A 16,657-nucleotide genomic window follows, 5' to 3' on the forward strand; every position below is an offset into this window, starting at 1 on the left:
TGAAGAACGGTTTCAGAAAGCAGGCACAACAAAAACAGTAGGCAAAAAAATAAAATAAACAAGTAAATAAGAGGGTAAGAATGTGGTAACGTCAGAAAACGTGGTAAAAATTAAGGAGCTTTTATTTTTCTGAAGTGGGTGGGTGGGGGGAATTGGTCGGTTGGTCAATCAGTCAGTCGACAGCAGCCTCTGGTGATTTTATGGCACTCACAAGAGAAATTAGAGATCTCAAAAAGCTTACACAGCAGCCTCTGGTGGATTCGCAAAAAAACGTACCTCCTGAGACATATTTGGTGCTCTCCAGAAATGTATATAGGGCTACATTTTCAGAATGAGCCTGGTTTGCATATAGAATGTAATGTTTTGAATGTGTTTAAAAAGCAGGTATTTATCTCCCCCAATCCTCAACTTTTTGGAACAGTCTGTAACACCCCCTGCTCGCTGACTTTGGTATAATATCTGATCACAGCGGCTGTCCAAAGCCTGGTGCATAGTACGGCTACTTACCCAGTTCTCAGGGGTGTTATTCAGAAACCTCACCCCAACACCAGGCCCTCCCCAAGAAAAATGTTGGCAGGTATGGGTAAAACCCAACAAGTAAAGAGAACTTGATTGCCTTAAATCATTTAAAGGGCACCTATAATGCAAACTCAACCTTTGTAAGCTGTTTGGACAGGACTGTGTGAAATCATATTGGAGTGATATGAACACAAGTCTCTTTTTTTATTTCCTGATGTCCAAAGGATCCAAATCCCAGTGATTTAGAGGCCCTCTGCAACATGACGTAGGAGTGCATTTTTCTCCACTAATTGAATTGATTGACAAGAGCGTATTGTTACCAGGAGGTTAAGTGTCTAGGAGTGAGAGTAACAGTTACAGCTGGTTGGGGGGAGTGTGGATCAGTCACCTGCCTTCGAGATAACACACCAAATTCATTACAAATTCACCAATTTACTAACAAAAATGTACAATGATGAATCAAAACTGGGAAGCAACAAAAGACTTCAGGAGGGGGAAGTGCCAAAACAACAAACAAAAGTACACTCTAGCTAGTTAAGCTGCAGTCACGCTAAAGTTTAAGCATGCGAAATTCTGCTGTATGGCGCTGCGAAAAGGGGTGGGATTAAACCAGATGATTAGACATTTAAAAAAAAGAGAGCGATTGGTCCATATTTAAAATTTCTGTCCAGAGAGGTCATGTTTTGATGTTTGATTTGTCACACGCATTCATGTGATGCGATTTTGCAGGTCAGAGTTCACAAAGCTTGAACATTCCAATGCAGCAAACTGTGAAACTTGCCGCACGACCTTGCGTTTCCGGTCTGACGCGTTTGCGTGCGTATTAATGGAAGTCTATAGGGAGAAAAGTGTAGTGTGATCGCAACTTTAGGGAGTAAAAATGTCCAAACTGACAAAGTAAAATTAAAGTAACAACAGAAATAAACACTAACTCCCCAACTAAACAATAACAAGTGAAAAAGGGTTTTAGAAAATAAAAATGGCACCCACCTCCCTACGGCTTCAAAACACAAAGTTAAGTTTCAAGGGTAGATTGTAAGCAATTTCAAATGCTTTACAAACATTTTAACTTAAATAAAAATAATCACAACAGCAACAATACACTTGCACAAAACAACCAGGCAGGAGAGAGACCGCATTCTGGAAGCAAGCTTCAATGTGGCTTGCAACTGGTCAGCTTTTAAGCTTGCAGGGCAATGAGCAGCAGGTGCAATTAATCAACTTCCTCTACACCTATTGAGAAACAGGTAACAGAAATAGAGAGAGAGGGAGAAAAGAAACCAAACACAACCAAAGACTATAGAATACACAAGACGTGTCACTCTGTAGCTGTGGTCACACTGGGCTTTTCCTCCCATAGATTTCCATTCATACACAAGCAAATGCGTCAGCAAATTTTGCACACACAAAGCCCAGTGTGACCGCAGCTTTATAATTTTGAATGGGGAAAGTGTACCGGTCATTATGGCGAATGAAGTCCCGCCTACTAGTACAGGAGCCAATCATCAATCGATATAGACTGAGGATTCTTCGGGGGGAAGCTGGGATCAGACGTGTGCTTTTACAACAGTTTGGTGGTCAACAAACACACCGCAATCTCAGCCTAAACTTGCTTCACAGACATAAGAAATATATCCACACGAAGCTTGAAATCTGTGCTTTTAAATGAACCAGGAGCACTTGAAAACAAAAGTTTTCTGGCTTTGTAATCTGTATGAAACAAACGTGAGGAACAGTCCATCCTGTCAAACGCTCATAAACTTGTCAACAAAGAGTTGCTGTCATTTCTGGAGGGGATTCGCCATCAAGACCAAGTTGTGAATTACTTCAGAAGAGTAGCGCGATCAGTCGATCATTATCCAGATGGTGATAATATGGAACACTGCCAGAAATGAGGTTGGTGTCATGATCTCTTTCTTTTTGAGTGCTCATGCACATTAGCTCTGGCAACCTAAAAATATGCTGATTTTGTTTGATACAAACATTTAGAAATGAAACGTATGAGACAGTTGTTGTTTAATTTTATTGGTGATTCCAAATGTGTTATGTAATCATAAATTTGGCAAACAGTTTTGGAGAATTTGATCTTTCCCTATTCAGACAGAATGCCTGAGCATACTGGCTGTGAGGCCTTTCAAAAGATGGCCGCCTAGTGAAATGACTAGCCTTAAAGAGACTTTTACACAACATGCAACAATCCATTTATAAAGAAAAAAAAACATGTAATGCGTATAAACACGTCCACAACACAGCATTTGCAAAGAAACTGGGATTAAAAGATCTGTTCCTACTCTGTGATTGCGGAGATCACAAAAATGTGTCTGGGAACCCTAAAAATTTACAAAACCAACTGCTTATTTGTACATTTTTAGCCTTAATAATATTTGAATCACAAATAAAATCAACATATTTTCATAACATGTTAGCAAGAGTTCCTCAGAACTCAAAATATACAAATGTCAAAGAATTGTACAACCAGGACGTTAAATGAACACAAAACCCACAACTCTGCTGACTCTAAACAGGAAGCAGGGTTCACTGATTGCGTTTGCTGTGAGAATTTGCAGGCTTGTGTTGTCAAATCGATGAAGATTTTCCCAATTGGCTGATTATTTAGCTTTTTTTGTTTTAAGGCATAGGTCTCAAACTCAATTCCTGAAGGGTCGCAGCTCTGCAAAGTTTTGCTCCAGCCCTAATCAAACACAGCTAATCCAACTAATCAAGGTGTTCAAGACTACTAGAGACTATTAAGCAGGTGATTGGAGCTGTACTATGCAGAGCTGTGGCCCACACTGTAAAACCCAAAAAGTTAAGGTAACTCAAACCATTTGAGGAAATCAATTGCAACAAGCCATTTAAGTTCAAAAACTAATCCTAATGAGTACTGTGAACTTAATCCATTTGAGTAAATGAAGCAATTTGAGCACAGTAAAATCCAATAAAGGAAGAGAATTCAAACCAACTGAGTACTGTAAAATGCAATAAGTTAAGGCAACTCAAACCGTTTGAGGAAACCGATTGCTACAGACCATTTGAGTTAAAAAACTAATCTATATGAGTACTGTGAACTTCATTTAAGTTGAAGTAATGAGGTATTTAATTAACTCATTACCTTCAACACTGAGTTCAAAACTCTTTTCAAATGAGTAGAATTAACTTTCAGTCAATTTTGAGTTATCTACACTCAATTCATTTGATAAAGTTGACCGTTGGGTTTTACAGTGCAGGAATTGAGTTTGAGACCACTGTTTTAAGGAAAAACTCACTTAATGTTGGCGTATTACTTCTTAAAATGAGACAGATTTTTTTGCTTGTCTAGAAAATGCTTCTCAATTTAAGAATTTTTTGATATTTGGACTAGAAACAAACAAAATTTAAGTAAGAAAAGCATTTATTTGTTTATTTATTGCAATATTGCATGTATTTTGTTTTTAATCTCAGCCATCGCAGAGTTCTGCTTAATATAATCACATTGAGAGTTCACGTGGCTTGTTTTCAATTAAGCACAATGAACTGTATGTACTATATGAGTTTCATTTGTTAAATTTGACTGTTCAGTTTAAAATGATCTGTATAAACCATTTACTAGAGTGCTAAAACTTCATGTGTTGATATTTCAAGGGAATTTTCAGATGCTGAAGTGAAAAGGCAGACAGTCTGAGCTGGCAGTGTTGATATAAACCTTCTCATCATGACAGGAGCAGACACAGAGAAACAGGATATCTATGACAATGCATCATCCTATTTCACTGCTGCTTATCTGGAGACACTCGCACTTCAGCCAACACACACACACACACTTTCTCTCTCAGTGCTATATGTAAAGACTCAAGGAGTACAAATAAGGGATCTGTAGTAAATATTTCTGAGTCTGCTGCCATTTACTTGGGAGTATAAAATAAACTTCACTCCATAGTCTACTGTCAAAGCGTCAAAAGGGGACCTTCTATGCTTAAATCACTTTCATAAGTGGTGTAAACACAGTTGTGTGACAACAGTTGTGTGAATATAGCCAGCCACTAATGATAAAAAGTAATTCTATAATTTTTTTATTGTCACTTTTATAATCTTTGATTGACGTTCTCCCTTTGTACATGTCATCAGAGGGAGAAAACCCCGCCCCTTAGTGACAATCTCTCCCTTATTAGCATAAACAGACCTGAGTGAGAAGCAGCTGTCCGCCATTAGAGTTTTCACACTGTACCTCCCAAAGATAGTGGCTGTTTCTCGATATACATTCTTCTTTCCTTGTGTTCTCGTGAAACATCATTATCAACCATCAAAGTTCAGTTCCAAAACTCAAGAACGGAGGACGCGAATGTTTTCTTGATATCGTGGATGCGTCGATGCAGACTTGAGTGCAAAACTTGCTCGAAAAGTCCCAGAAGTCATTGCGGCTGATTCTTAAAAAGGAGGTGGGAAGCACAGGATTTTATACCTGTTTAATATTAAAGTTTAGAGATAAAGCTTATCTATCTCAGGAGTTTTCCTAAATGAGACTGTGAAAGTAAATATTCACAATGAAAATCTTAATAAAGGAATACACACATAAAGGGTATTTATATACTGAAATTTGTACTAAAATCTGTTATTTGTATTGTGCAAAGTTTATTTGTAAGGCTTTTGTACATGATATAAATATTTAAAAGGGGAAAAACAATACATGTATAAATGCTGTAATGTTTAAATAATTTTTTGGTAAAAATGCGTGAAGGTCATGTGAGCGTCAGGAAGAACGCATCTCATTTCTCAGAGGATGGTTTCTGTGGTCCATGGGTCACCAGATTTCGTTCTTCTGAGGTGATCTGACAAGACCGGTCTCCACAAGAATACAAGTCCGTTCTCTGCGTTCTTGGAATTGAGAAACAGCCAATGTTAGTGAATAAGAGGTATTATAAATATGGAATTTTAGGATGCATAAATGAACACCATAATCTCCATAGATTTCCTTCTTCTGAGCCAATTCTTTTGATGTTTTCAGTTTCTCACAAAGATAGCATAAGTCCTGTTTTGAATCAGCCACTATGCTGACACATAGGCATTTGTAGCTCCGCCCTGTTTTGAAAAGAAGGCTGGGACCACAATCTGATTTGAATTTAAAGCGACAGTCAGCAAAATGGTACAATTTGGATCAAAGCCTAAAAGTGGTCAGTTTTAAAGAGTTATAATAAAATGTGGGGTATTTTGAGCTGAAACGTCACATAAACACTATAGGGACATCAGAGACTTATTTAAAATCCTGTAAAATGGTCATAATAAGTTCCCTTAGGTCGCTTAATACAAAATAAATACACTAATCAACATTAAAACTATGTTGGTTAACTTTTTTGATCCACGTCAAATGTTGACTACTGTATACTTTTTTAAAAATTATTTACATCATTATAATTTAACATTATTTACAATGTAGATTGTGTCAAAAGCAGCTTAACATAGAAGTTCTAGTAAATTGAAACTGTCATTCCAGTTTTCAGAGTTGAAGTTCAGTTTACTTCAGTTCAGTGTGGTTTAATATTTACTGATGAAGTCCAAAAACTGAAGAGCAAATCCATCGATACTCAGCTCCACAAGTCCCAACCCAAGCAAGCCAGTGGAGGAACAAACTTCACCAATTGACGAAAGTGAAGGAAAAAACCTTGAGAGAAACCAGGCTCAGTTGGGCCCAACCATTTCTCCTCTGGCCAAACTACTTGTGCAGAGCTGCAGTCTAGGCTCTGGAGGCTGAAGAACCCTGGACGTCCATCGTGGAGAAGCTGCAGGTGTGAGTAGATCACCAGCGGTGTTCAGGCTGGCCCACGGGATCCATGCAGAGACTCACCTTTCACTGGAGTTTTTCAGGAATCAGTCTCATGCTCTCCACTCCTCCATGACTACCACAGCATTTGCTCAGGATACGGCCTGGTCCAGGATTATGCAGACCTCTAGAAGTATGGTTGGCATCATCTCTATATATGGCATCATATAGTTGATGTTCTAGTTGAAGAATTATTAGCCCCCCTTTGAATTTTGAACCCAAATGATGCTTAACAGAGCAAGGAATTTTTCACAGTATGTCTGATAATATTTTTTCTTCTTGAAAAAGTAATATTTGTTTTATTTCAGCTAGAATAAAATCAGTTTTTAATTTAAAAAAAACTTTTAGGGTAAAAATTATTAGCCCCTTAAGCTATTTTTTGATAGTCTACAGAACAAACCATTGTTATACAATAACTTGCTTAATTACCCTAACCTGCCTAGTTAACCTAATTAACCTAGTTAAGCCTTTAAATGTCACTTTAAACTAAAATATCTAGTAAAATATTATTTACTGTCATCATGGCAAAGATAAAATAAATCAGTTATTAGAAATGAGTTGTTAAAGCTATTATGTTTAGAAATTGGGGGAAAAATAAACAACAGTATTAATAATTCTAATAATTCTGACTTCAATTGTGTATATATATATATATATATATATATATATATATATATATATATATATATATATATATATATATATATATATATATATATATATATATATATATATATATATATATATATGTATATATGCTAGTGACCATATTTTTTCTGCTCAATCTTTCAGAACCCATCAACTTTTTGTTTTGACATCCCCATCACTGACGTCACGGCCAATTACGCCCTCCGGGTGTTATCTGAAGCAGGAAGACACAGAGAGAGAGAGAGCGAGAGAGAACGAGAGGGGAGGGCTAGGGGAGGGAGGACAGAGCGAAAATAAGAGGTGAAAGAGCGAAAGAGTAGAGCGGCAGCACACGAATCACCCACCCTCAGAAAACACCATTCAGCTGCTTATTTCGCCCGTGATTTTGCTATGCGCATCGGGCGAGGAGGAGACGCCACTTTGCGCTTTGGTTTTGGATTGCTGTTCAATCTTCTAGCGTGCATCAATGGACAGGATGGAGCATTGGAGACAGTGCGCGCTATGGCTGATCAACTGTAAGGTGCTGCCACCAAACCATCGGGTGACATGGGAGTCCGCTCAGGTGTTCGACCTGGCACAGACCCTGCGGGATGGAGTCCTCCTGTGCCAGCTTCTCAACAACCTGAGACCCCAGTCCATCAACCTGAGGGAGATCAACCTGAGACCTCAGATGTCACAGGTAAGATGTTAGAAGTTGTGCGTTTGCGGTGTGAATGCACGTTAAACTCGATAATTCGTGTGTTAAAGACATCTTCAGAACTATTTGGTGTTATGTTTATGAATAAGACGGATTTGATGATGAATACGTGCACTATTTTGTAAAAGAAAGTTAAGATTTAGCCAGAAATACTGTACCGTTATTTTCGTGCAGAACACCGCTCCCTATTGGGTAATGTTAGCAGCGCTGTGACCGTGAAGAGAGATGCTAATCTTTAAAGGTGACTTTTGGCTAACTTTTAAACATTTTACACGTTTATTATGTGCAGAACTTTTAAAAACACGTTTCAAATTTGATAAAACATGAATTCTAGTAGGCTTCACAAGCTAGCTACGTTGAAATTGAGTTACTAGCTTGGTTACAACAGAACTGAGTTGCTGACAACTATTATGCTAACGTCAATAATATTTATGTTTTATTAGTGCAGTACTTTTAGCCCAACACACTTTATAAACAGAAATATAAAATCACTATTTTTGGGATGAGTAATAGCTAACGTTATATTACTACAAACAAAGAATGTACATTTTACAAAATGTACAATGTACATTTTATTATGCTTGTTTTATATAGTTATCTAAGAAAGAAATGATGGCAAAGAGTTCAAACTAATATTCCAACTATTGGGAAGTTGGCTAAAAAACTTTGGTTAACATTGTGTAAGGTTCTCTCTGTGTTATGTAGGCCTACAAATATGAATCACGATGATGATGATGATGATGATTGAACGTTTGTCCAAATTTAACTGGTCTTCAGCTGATGTTTTCAAAATATTAGCAAAGTTAGTATTATTTAAACATCCATTTAACATACACTCTTAAAAATGAAGGATTGACGAAATACCAGAAGGTTTTTTTTTCACATTGACCATGCTATAAGAACCATTTTTGGTTCCTCAAAGTATATTTTAAAGAAATATTCTTCAAAGGACCATTTTTAAAGTGTGAAAAAACTTTTGTCGAATGAAAACGTTACATTTCTTTAACTATTTAACTAACAAATACTATTTTTGACAGTAAATAACCTTTAGTTTTATGAGTGACTGTTCATATATAATTAAAAACATAGATTTCAGAATGTTTAAAAAATGATAGAAATGTTACGTTTCCTTTAATGTTTAAAGTTTTATAACTAAAATAAAAACTGGAGAACATTCTGAAATAACGTTTACATAACATTAGAAAAACATTCTGGGACAAAATGGTTTTTGATCCCCAATTAGGCCCAAACTGTGAATCTACAGCTCAAGTTTCGGTCAGGACCAGGGTTAGAAGAAATCTGTTTTAGTCTAGTCTTGTTCGCTGTTCACTGTCAGGTGAGAGCAGGATTAGTTTCAATGTCTGCGGGAAGCTGCTTTATTGGAAACAGCGGCCTCTGATATATGTCTCTGGTTCTGTGCTGTCAAACACCATCTGCTCAAAGTCTGGACTTGATTACTCGTCTCTCTCACATGAAGCAAAAGCTGCCATAAACGTACAACTGACAGATACAGTATTCACTCACATCCAACAAACCTTTATTTATGACAAACGGATGCACACTAACTAGTGTCTAGTCAGGCACACAGGCACTTTGCATTAGATTTGTCAACATGAGAAGCATCGGGAGAAAGTTAATTGAATTAGCTTTTCGTTTTCAGAAAGACTGTCACAATATTATGTTTGTTTATAACATTTGTTTGTATGATTGTATTAAATTAAGAGGCTACTGTACTTGAACATTCTCTTTCTTTAGATTTCCCATTTATAGTTTTTAGATTTATACACATTTTTGGCTTTATTCTGTAAATTACAGATGACATTTCTTCTAAATTTATTTATTTTTTTAATTTAGAGCAGAGATGCCCAAACTTTTTTATATGAATGACCAAAAACCAAATATTATTGCTAGCCATGGGCTGAAAGTAACTTAACCTTACATTATTAAGTTTAAGTTGCCATTGGTAATTTCCCATAATTTAACATAATTTAATAATTTATTTCCTAATAAATCAAAATAAATAGAAAACATTAAATCGGATTAACTAATGCAGTAGAATCTTTAAATGATAATTTATTGCAATAAAAAACAAACAATCACATTGATAACACAGTTGAGTTCAGTGCTGAATACGCTAATCAGGCAGAATCTGTCTTTGACTTGATTTACTTACCAATTTAAAAAAATCTGATTAATACACCATTTCATTGAAATATTTATTTCAGTTAGCTTTTAACAATAAAACAAACTAGGGCTGTGCAATTAATCTAAATTGAATCGCAATCGCCATTTGAAACGTTGCGATTAGCTAATCGCAAGAGGCAGCGATATGGAATATATATATATATATATATATATATATATATATATATATATATATATATATATATATATATATATATATGTATGTATGTATGTATGTATGTATGTATGTATTGTTTAATTACCCCCTCCCAGAGCAAACGCAAGACTGCCGTCTGTGTGTGATAGCCTTACTAGCCAATTGAGTAAGCATACTTTCATTCTGCCCAATAAGTACTTTTCAATCTGCCTCTTACCAGCCATGTTAGTTTGCTGAGTGTTCTGCATTTTTAAAATTATAATTTTTTTGTTTGTATAATAAGCTACATTATATCCCTAATTTGAGTTAAACTTGTTTACAGAAGGGTAAGGTCATTTTATGTGTTTGCTCTAGAGAAAAATTTGTTTAATTCCTGAATCTTTAAAAACAAATTTGAATAAATGTTGGAGTAAGTTAAAATATTTTCAGTTTCTTTTTTTTAACTAACACTTACTGCATTTAAGCAGTAATAAGCTACTATACAGATTATTGAGCTGAATCTTGACTACAAAATTAAATCGCAAATCAAATCACAATCACAATATCTGTCAAAAATTTTTTAATTAGATTGTTTCCCCAAATCGCACAACACTAAAACAAAACAAAGGGTTACATTACATTTGAATTGACAATCTCTAAACCCTCCCCATCATTTTTTTTCTCCTTTCAGATGGGATGGCGGGCCAAATGAAAGGTTACCATAGGCCATTTGACGCGTGGCACCTCTGATTTAGAGCATATTTTGAGCATATTTAGAGCATATTTTGAGCAAAAAAAAAAAACAAAAAACCTAAATGTTTTTAGACAAATTAATGTTTAAACGACACAATCTCAATGTTTAAAAAATCAAGAAATCAATATTTGATGGAATAACCTTGGTTTTCACATACAATAATTGAAAACATTTGTTATTATGACCAATTGTCATTTTATTTTTGGGGAAAAAATGCCCTAAATGGCTCTAAATAGGTGAAATATAATCAGATATTAATAGAATAATACAAATATTAACATTTTGCTAATAAATTCAAACATTTTAATGTACACTTGTAATTTTTTTTTTTACATCTTTGATACAGAATAATTTCGACTTTCAGGCATTGCCTCACAGCCGATAATATCAGAGGTCCTCCTTTACTTTGATTTGGTTTACTCATATTGTTATATCAGTTTCTCTTTGAGTTGATGATTTTCATCTGCACTGATGTACATGTCTCCTTTTTCCAAATGGGAATCCAGAGAGAGTTACAAAGGGTCTAAAAAAAATGAGCAAATAGTCTGTGTAAACCAGTGTTTTGAGGATGGAGGTGAAATTTCCATCTCTAAGGGCAACATCTGAATCCTTACATGAATTATTCATCACATTTTTGGCAGCTATTTTATCAAAGACTCATTACAGCACATGGGACACAGACGCAGGCGTCCCAGGGGAAAGGCTCAGACAATAGCAGTGAAGAGACCAAACTAAAAGCCGAAGTCCCCACCTCATCAGAGCAACTCCAGGGGCCCAATTGGCCCTTTGGGTTTCCCTTCACCCCATGAAAGCCATGTAATTAAAATATAATGCCGAATTCGTCCCTGAAATTTCTGCATTAATTTCAGTAATGGTTTGATTTCAGGGTTGGCAGGGGGGTGTTTGGTGTATGAAGGAAGGGGTTATGCTGTTTCACAGTTACATAAATATGAGCAATTTTGAGGAGGGTTTCCTTGAACGTGTACTCTATCCTCCCAAGAATTACCAATGCTATTTGGGCTTTGTCTTCTGAATGTGGTTTGGGGTGTTCTTCTGTAAATAATCTGTACTTTTATTCTCCAAGAACAGATTTGCAGGAAGAAAATCTAACAAATTATTTTCCAGTCTATTCATTAAAAAAAGTCTTGACAAAAAAAAATGAGTAATAAAAATATGAACAAAACAAATGTTTTCAGAATTGATAACAATCAGAGATAAAAATAAAAAGTTGTTTTTGAGAGAAATTTCAGCTTGTTATCCTAGGATTGAATCCAATTATATAAAAATAACATGTAAATGATCATAATAATACAAATAAAATAAAAAATAATAATTAAAGTATAATATAAAATAAAATAATAATAAATATATAAATAAAAATAAATGAGAATAAATACAATTATAATTAGTTTATAATTATTTTTTATAATTATTATTTAAAAATGCTATTGTTATAATAAAATAAAAAAACACAAGTAAAATATTAATAATAAAAATTATATTTACAGTATATGTGTGTGTGTGTATGTGTGTAATAACAGAAAATGTACCAATTCATTTTTTAGACAAACAACTGTGACGTTATGTTCTTTTATGACTTAAATCATCAATAAACACTTTCTTAATGGTCCCATAATCAGAGATGACAAAAGTACACACATCCTCTACTCAAGTAGAAGTATAGATACTTTTGTTTAAAGCGACTCGAGTAAAAGTTGAAGTACTGACTACCCTTTTTCAGTAAAAGTAAAGAGCTATGGCCTTAAACATGTACTTAGATAAAAAGGATCCATTACTATTACTTGTTTTATTTTCAAGCTGGTAACTAGACCTCACATCATATTGATACTAGGGGTTCACGATATTGGAAAAATCTGACATTGTGATATTTTATTTTTCTGCAATATATATTGTGATATACTGTATCTACAATTTCACCAAATGATCGAGTAGCACTATTTGGAAATAGTTTATAGCTTTATTTTAACGTCCACTTCTTGCTATTAGCAAACCTTTAACTATGACTTTTTCTTCAATAAATTAACTCATAATTTGCTCCTTATTAATAGATATTAAGGTAGTTTGTGGATTGGGTTAGGGGTGTAGGATAAGATCATACAGATTATTTAGTTTATAAGTTCTAATAAGTAGCCAATCCTTTAATAACATGCATGCTAATAAGCAATTGTTTAATATTGAGCATTGGTCCCTAAACTGTTACCAAATGGATTCATTTAGATTAATTGGAATGATTCCGTAGTGAAGTGAATGATACATAAAATGTAATAAACAAAATACAAGCATAGATAAATACAATAAAGCAAAGATAAAAAAGTGAATTAAGTGTAACCGCGTTGGTCCTTCACCACCCAACCTGATCTGAGCTGGGATCGAAACGGAGACTTTTCGCATGGGGGTTGGTTGCTGTACCAAGGAGGCTAAAGACCATGGCCTCTTGTCTGATGCTAGAGCACCTTTATATGTCAGAGGAGTGAGGTTTACCTGCACAGCTCTTCACTAGCTGGCCTGTGCTACACTCACAACCCTAAACCTCACTCCCATCCGGGTCATGGCACCAATGTAACCTCGGTGACTTTCCGCATGTGAGTCGGTTGCTGTAGCAAGGAGGCTAAAGACCATAGCCTCTAGTGTCTGTCACTAGAGCACCTTTAGAGGTCAGAGGAGTGAGGCTTACCTGCACAGCGCATCACTATAGCTGGCCTCTGCTACACTCCAGGGGCTCCTGCAGGATTTTATTCCAAGGTACGCACATCCAGCACCGCCCCGCCACCCCCCCCCCCCCAATAATGTCAAGAAACACTGATGCTTACTGTCAAAGGCTACATTATTTAAGGGCATTCGTTACGACATAAATCGTTTCCTTTTAAATTTTAATGTTTCATTGAAATCTAAATATTATAAAAACTTATCAGCACCAAGGAAAAATCATACGCTCAAGACATAATCTTTAAAATTATGACAAATTAAAAAATGTGCAAATATATGACAGAAGATTGTGATACAATACAATTATTGAAGCATTAATTAAATCCTTACTTTCCACTGACCGAAAATCATCCACCCGCACCATTGAGTAGTGGATGGCCTCAAACCAAAATATAATTCGTATTTTTCTTGGAAAACATATCTTTTTAAAATGAATTTCGTATATAGTTTGTCTCTTAGTTTAAATATTTTTGTTGGTTAGTTATCTTCTAGACAAAATAAAAGAACGAATAACATTTGAGGTGAAGTGCTTCAAAACACATCCACTATGCTTCAACAATGCCGAATCACAAACTGGATTGTCAAATACAATAATAATCTAGCCTAAATAAAATTAAAGTGAAATATTCAGTTTCAGAGAAGCCTATATTAAACTGTTTTCCATGTTGCGCCGATCAATTACAATTTAATTCATTTAATCAAATAATATGAAGGAGCAGGACAGGCGTTTACAAAGGAACAGCACTGAACATGTTCCCACATTACCTCGGTGGAACAAACTCGGTTGGAAGGGTTTGAAAACTCAGAAACTCGTTGTGAGAATGGAGATGTCTGCTTATTTATGCCATTCTGTCAGATAAAATTGTTTAAAATACCTTGAATGGTAGCCGTTCCATGCGAGGAGGCTGCGTAGCAGCTGGATCTGATCTGTCAGATAAAAGAGTCAGTTTCCCCTGCTCAGGTGCTGATGAGACTGCGGTCTCCACTCCGTGTGGGGATCAATATTTGTCTCATTAGTTTTAGGCCTTTTGGCAAATGCCTCGATTAAGTTTATCTGTGAGCATTTCCTCATTTTTAAACTTGTTTTAAACAATAACTATGTGAATTGTAAGTTTTAGTGTGCGGAAAAACTGTCAGCCAAACTAAAGCCAATATAGATTTCTTTACCCATCTCCCAACATGCAAGTACATACATGCTTTAAAACACACAAACGCACATCTTTATTTGTTGTCATTCGTTCTTGCTTTGTCAATATATCGTAGTGTAGACTGTTTAATAATCAATTTAAATGATGAAAAGCGGCATTAATTCCCGCCCTCTCATGGTAGGTACGCACAGTGCCCCTAAACCTCACTCCCATCTGGGTCACAACACCAATGTAACCCTGCCGGTCCTGATCAGTTGGCATTTCTGTGTGGAGTTTGCATGTTCTCCCCAAGTTCGATTGGGTTTCCTCCGGGTGCTTCGGTTTCCCCCACAAGTCTAAAGACATGCGCTATAGGTGAATTGGGTTAGCAAAATTTTCCGTAGTGTATGAGTGTGAATGAGTGTGTATGGATGTTTCCCAGTGATGGGTTGCAGCTGGAAGGGCATCTGCTGCGTAAAACATGTGCTGGATAAGTTGGCGCTTCATTCCGCTGTGGCGACCCCAGATTAATAAAAGGACTAAGCTAAAAAAGAAAATGAATGAATGAATGATACTTGAAAAATTGCACTTGAGTACTTAACAAAGTACTTCATAACTTCCCATCTCTGACCATAATCTAATCTGAAAGCGTAATTAAATGTGAAACACTCATGACTCAGTACAAGAAGCTCTTAAATATCAGGTATTTTAACAGTTTTGTAGAAACACTAATGCCTTAAAATATTATTTTAATTTAACAAACTAAAATAACTTTATATATAACTCCACATATGTATTTACGAACAGAATTATGGCAGATATTGCAGCACAGAAAAACCAAGCGGTCTGTGTATTCTATCTAGGCCTACATACAATACAGCCTCAAAAACGCAGAAGCTTCTGGGCAGGTTTGAAATGCGAAACGTGGAAGTGCATGTTTTAAGGAAGCCACAGAAGCAAGAGCTTTTCTCACGCAGTGCAGCGATCGGACGGTGGCTGGTTATTTGGCTTCTTCCGTTTTACTCGTGCTTTTCAGAAGAGTGGAAGGAAATGGCAACAGGTGTTTGGCAGGGTGTCAAAACTGTATTTAGACATCTGAGTGAAAGTAGAGTTTGTAATGTAGTCTACATTGTGTGTGTGTGTTTGTGTGTGTCTGTTCAAAATCACACTGTCATTGTAATGCCGGATAGTCTCCGTCTCATCTTTAGGTTGGAGGGGGAAACACAAAAGCTGACGCCCACTCGTTGGGCAGATAGTTTCCGAGCAGTGACGCCCGCTGGGGAAATGAGGAAATGGGATGGAGGAAGGAAATGAAACTAAACGTCCTCTAAAGACCCTTGACTGCGCTGTGAAACCTCAGACCTCCAGTGGCTCTGATCCATCTCCGTTTACACTGTAGCCTAAAGCAACTTAGTTCTGTCTCGCTTTTTGACTTCTTCCTGCGATGCTGTGTGATTTACTAAATGTCTGACAGGTTCTGGGATGTTTATCAAGTATAAGTTTTGTCATTTTTCATGTCTAGTGTCCATGAAGAGATAACTGTCGTTGAATAATACAAATATACTATACTTTATGATCTGTTTAAAGCTTCATTCTGCACTCCGAAGGGGTCACATTTGGGTCACAGCAGCATACGCATGTGCTTTTGAAACAACCGACGGGTTTTAGTGGTGTTGCAACTGCTATCCTCAGTGTCAGACTGACTTTCAGACTGTGATTGGTTCACAGCAAACTGCTTTGATTCGTGTAGCATACGAGTGGAATAACTATTTATGTTTTATGAAGAAAATCGCTTGTGGAAATACAGGTAGTTAGCATGATGCTAATGCTATTTTGAGGACCATAAGGCCTGTTCACACTAGCTATTAGGGGTGTAATGGATCATGGTTGATCCGTGATTCGTACAGATCACAACCCACGGTTCTGAACACACGTGACCCATAGTTTAATAATTTTTTTTACTTTACTAAATTTGTAAGGATCTCGCCTCATTCAAATCACATGTATGAAAGCATTCAGGCTTAAAAATATAATAAAATATAATAATGACAAAAGAAGTTGTGGTAGGTTA

At 36.1% G+C, this 16,657-nt stretch overlaps 1 protein-coding gene across 1 annotated transcript in view; it reads left to right on the forward strand.

Annotated features, from left to right (window-relative positions):
- The first annotated feature begins 7,276 nt into the window (after window positions 1–7,276).
- The window catches only part of LOC130218577 (guanine nucleotide exchange factor VAV3), a 145,800-nt gene continuing 136,419 nt past the window's right edge, over window positions 7,277–16,657 (forward strand). Inside the window, exon 1 of the mRNA XM_056450797.1 lies at window positions 7,277–7,640. Within this exon, the coding sequence (XP_056306772.1) occupies window positions 7,428–7,640 (213 nt within the window). The 5' untranslated portion in view covers window positions 7,277–7,427. The remainder of the gene's footprint in view (window positions 7,641–16,657) is intronic.

This window comes from Danio aesculapii, chromosome 24 (assembly GCF_903798145.1).
Source record: "Danio aesculapii chromosome 24, fDanAes4.1, whole genome shotgun sequence".
NCBI lineage: Eukaryota > Metazoa > Chordata > Actinopteri > Cypriniformes > Danionidae > Danio > Danio aesculapii.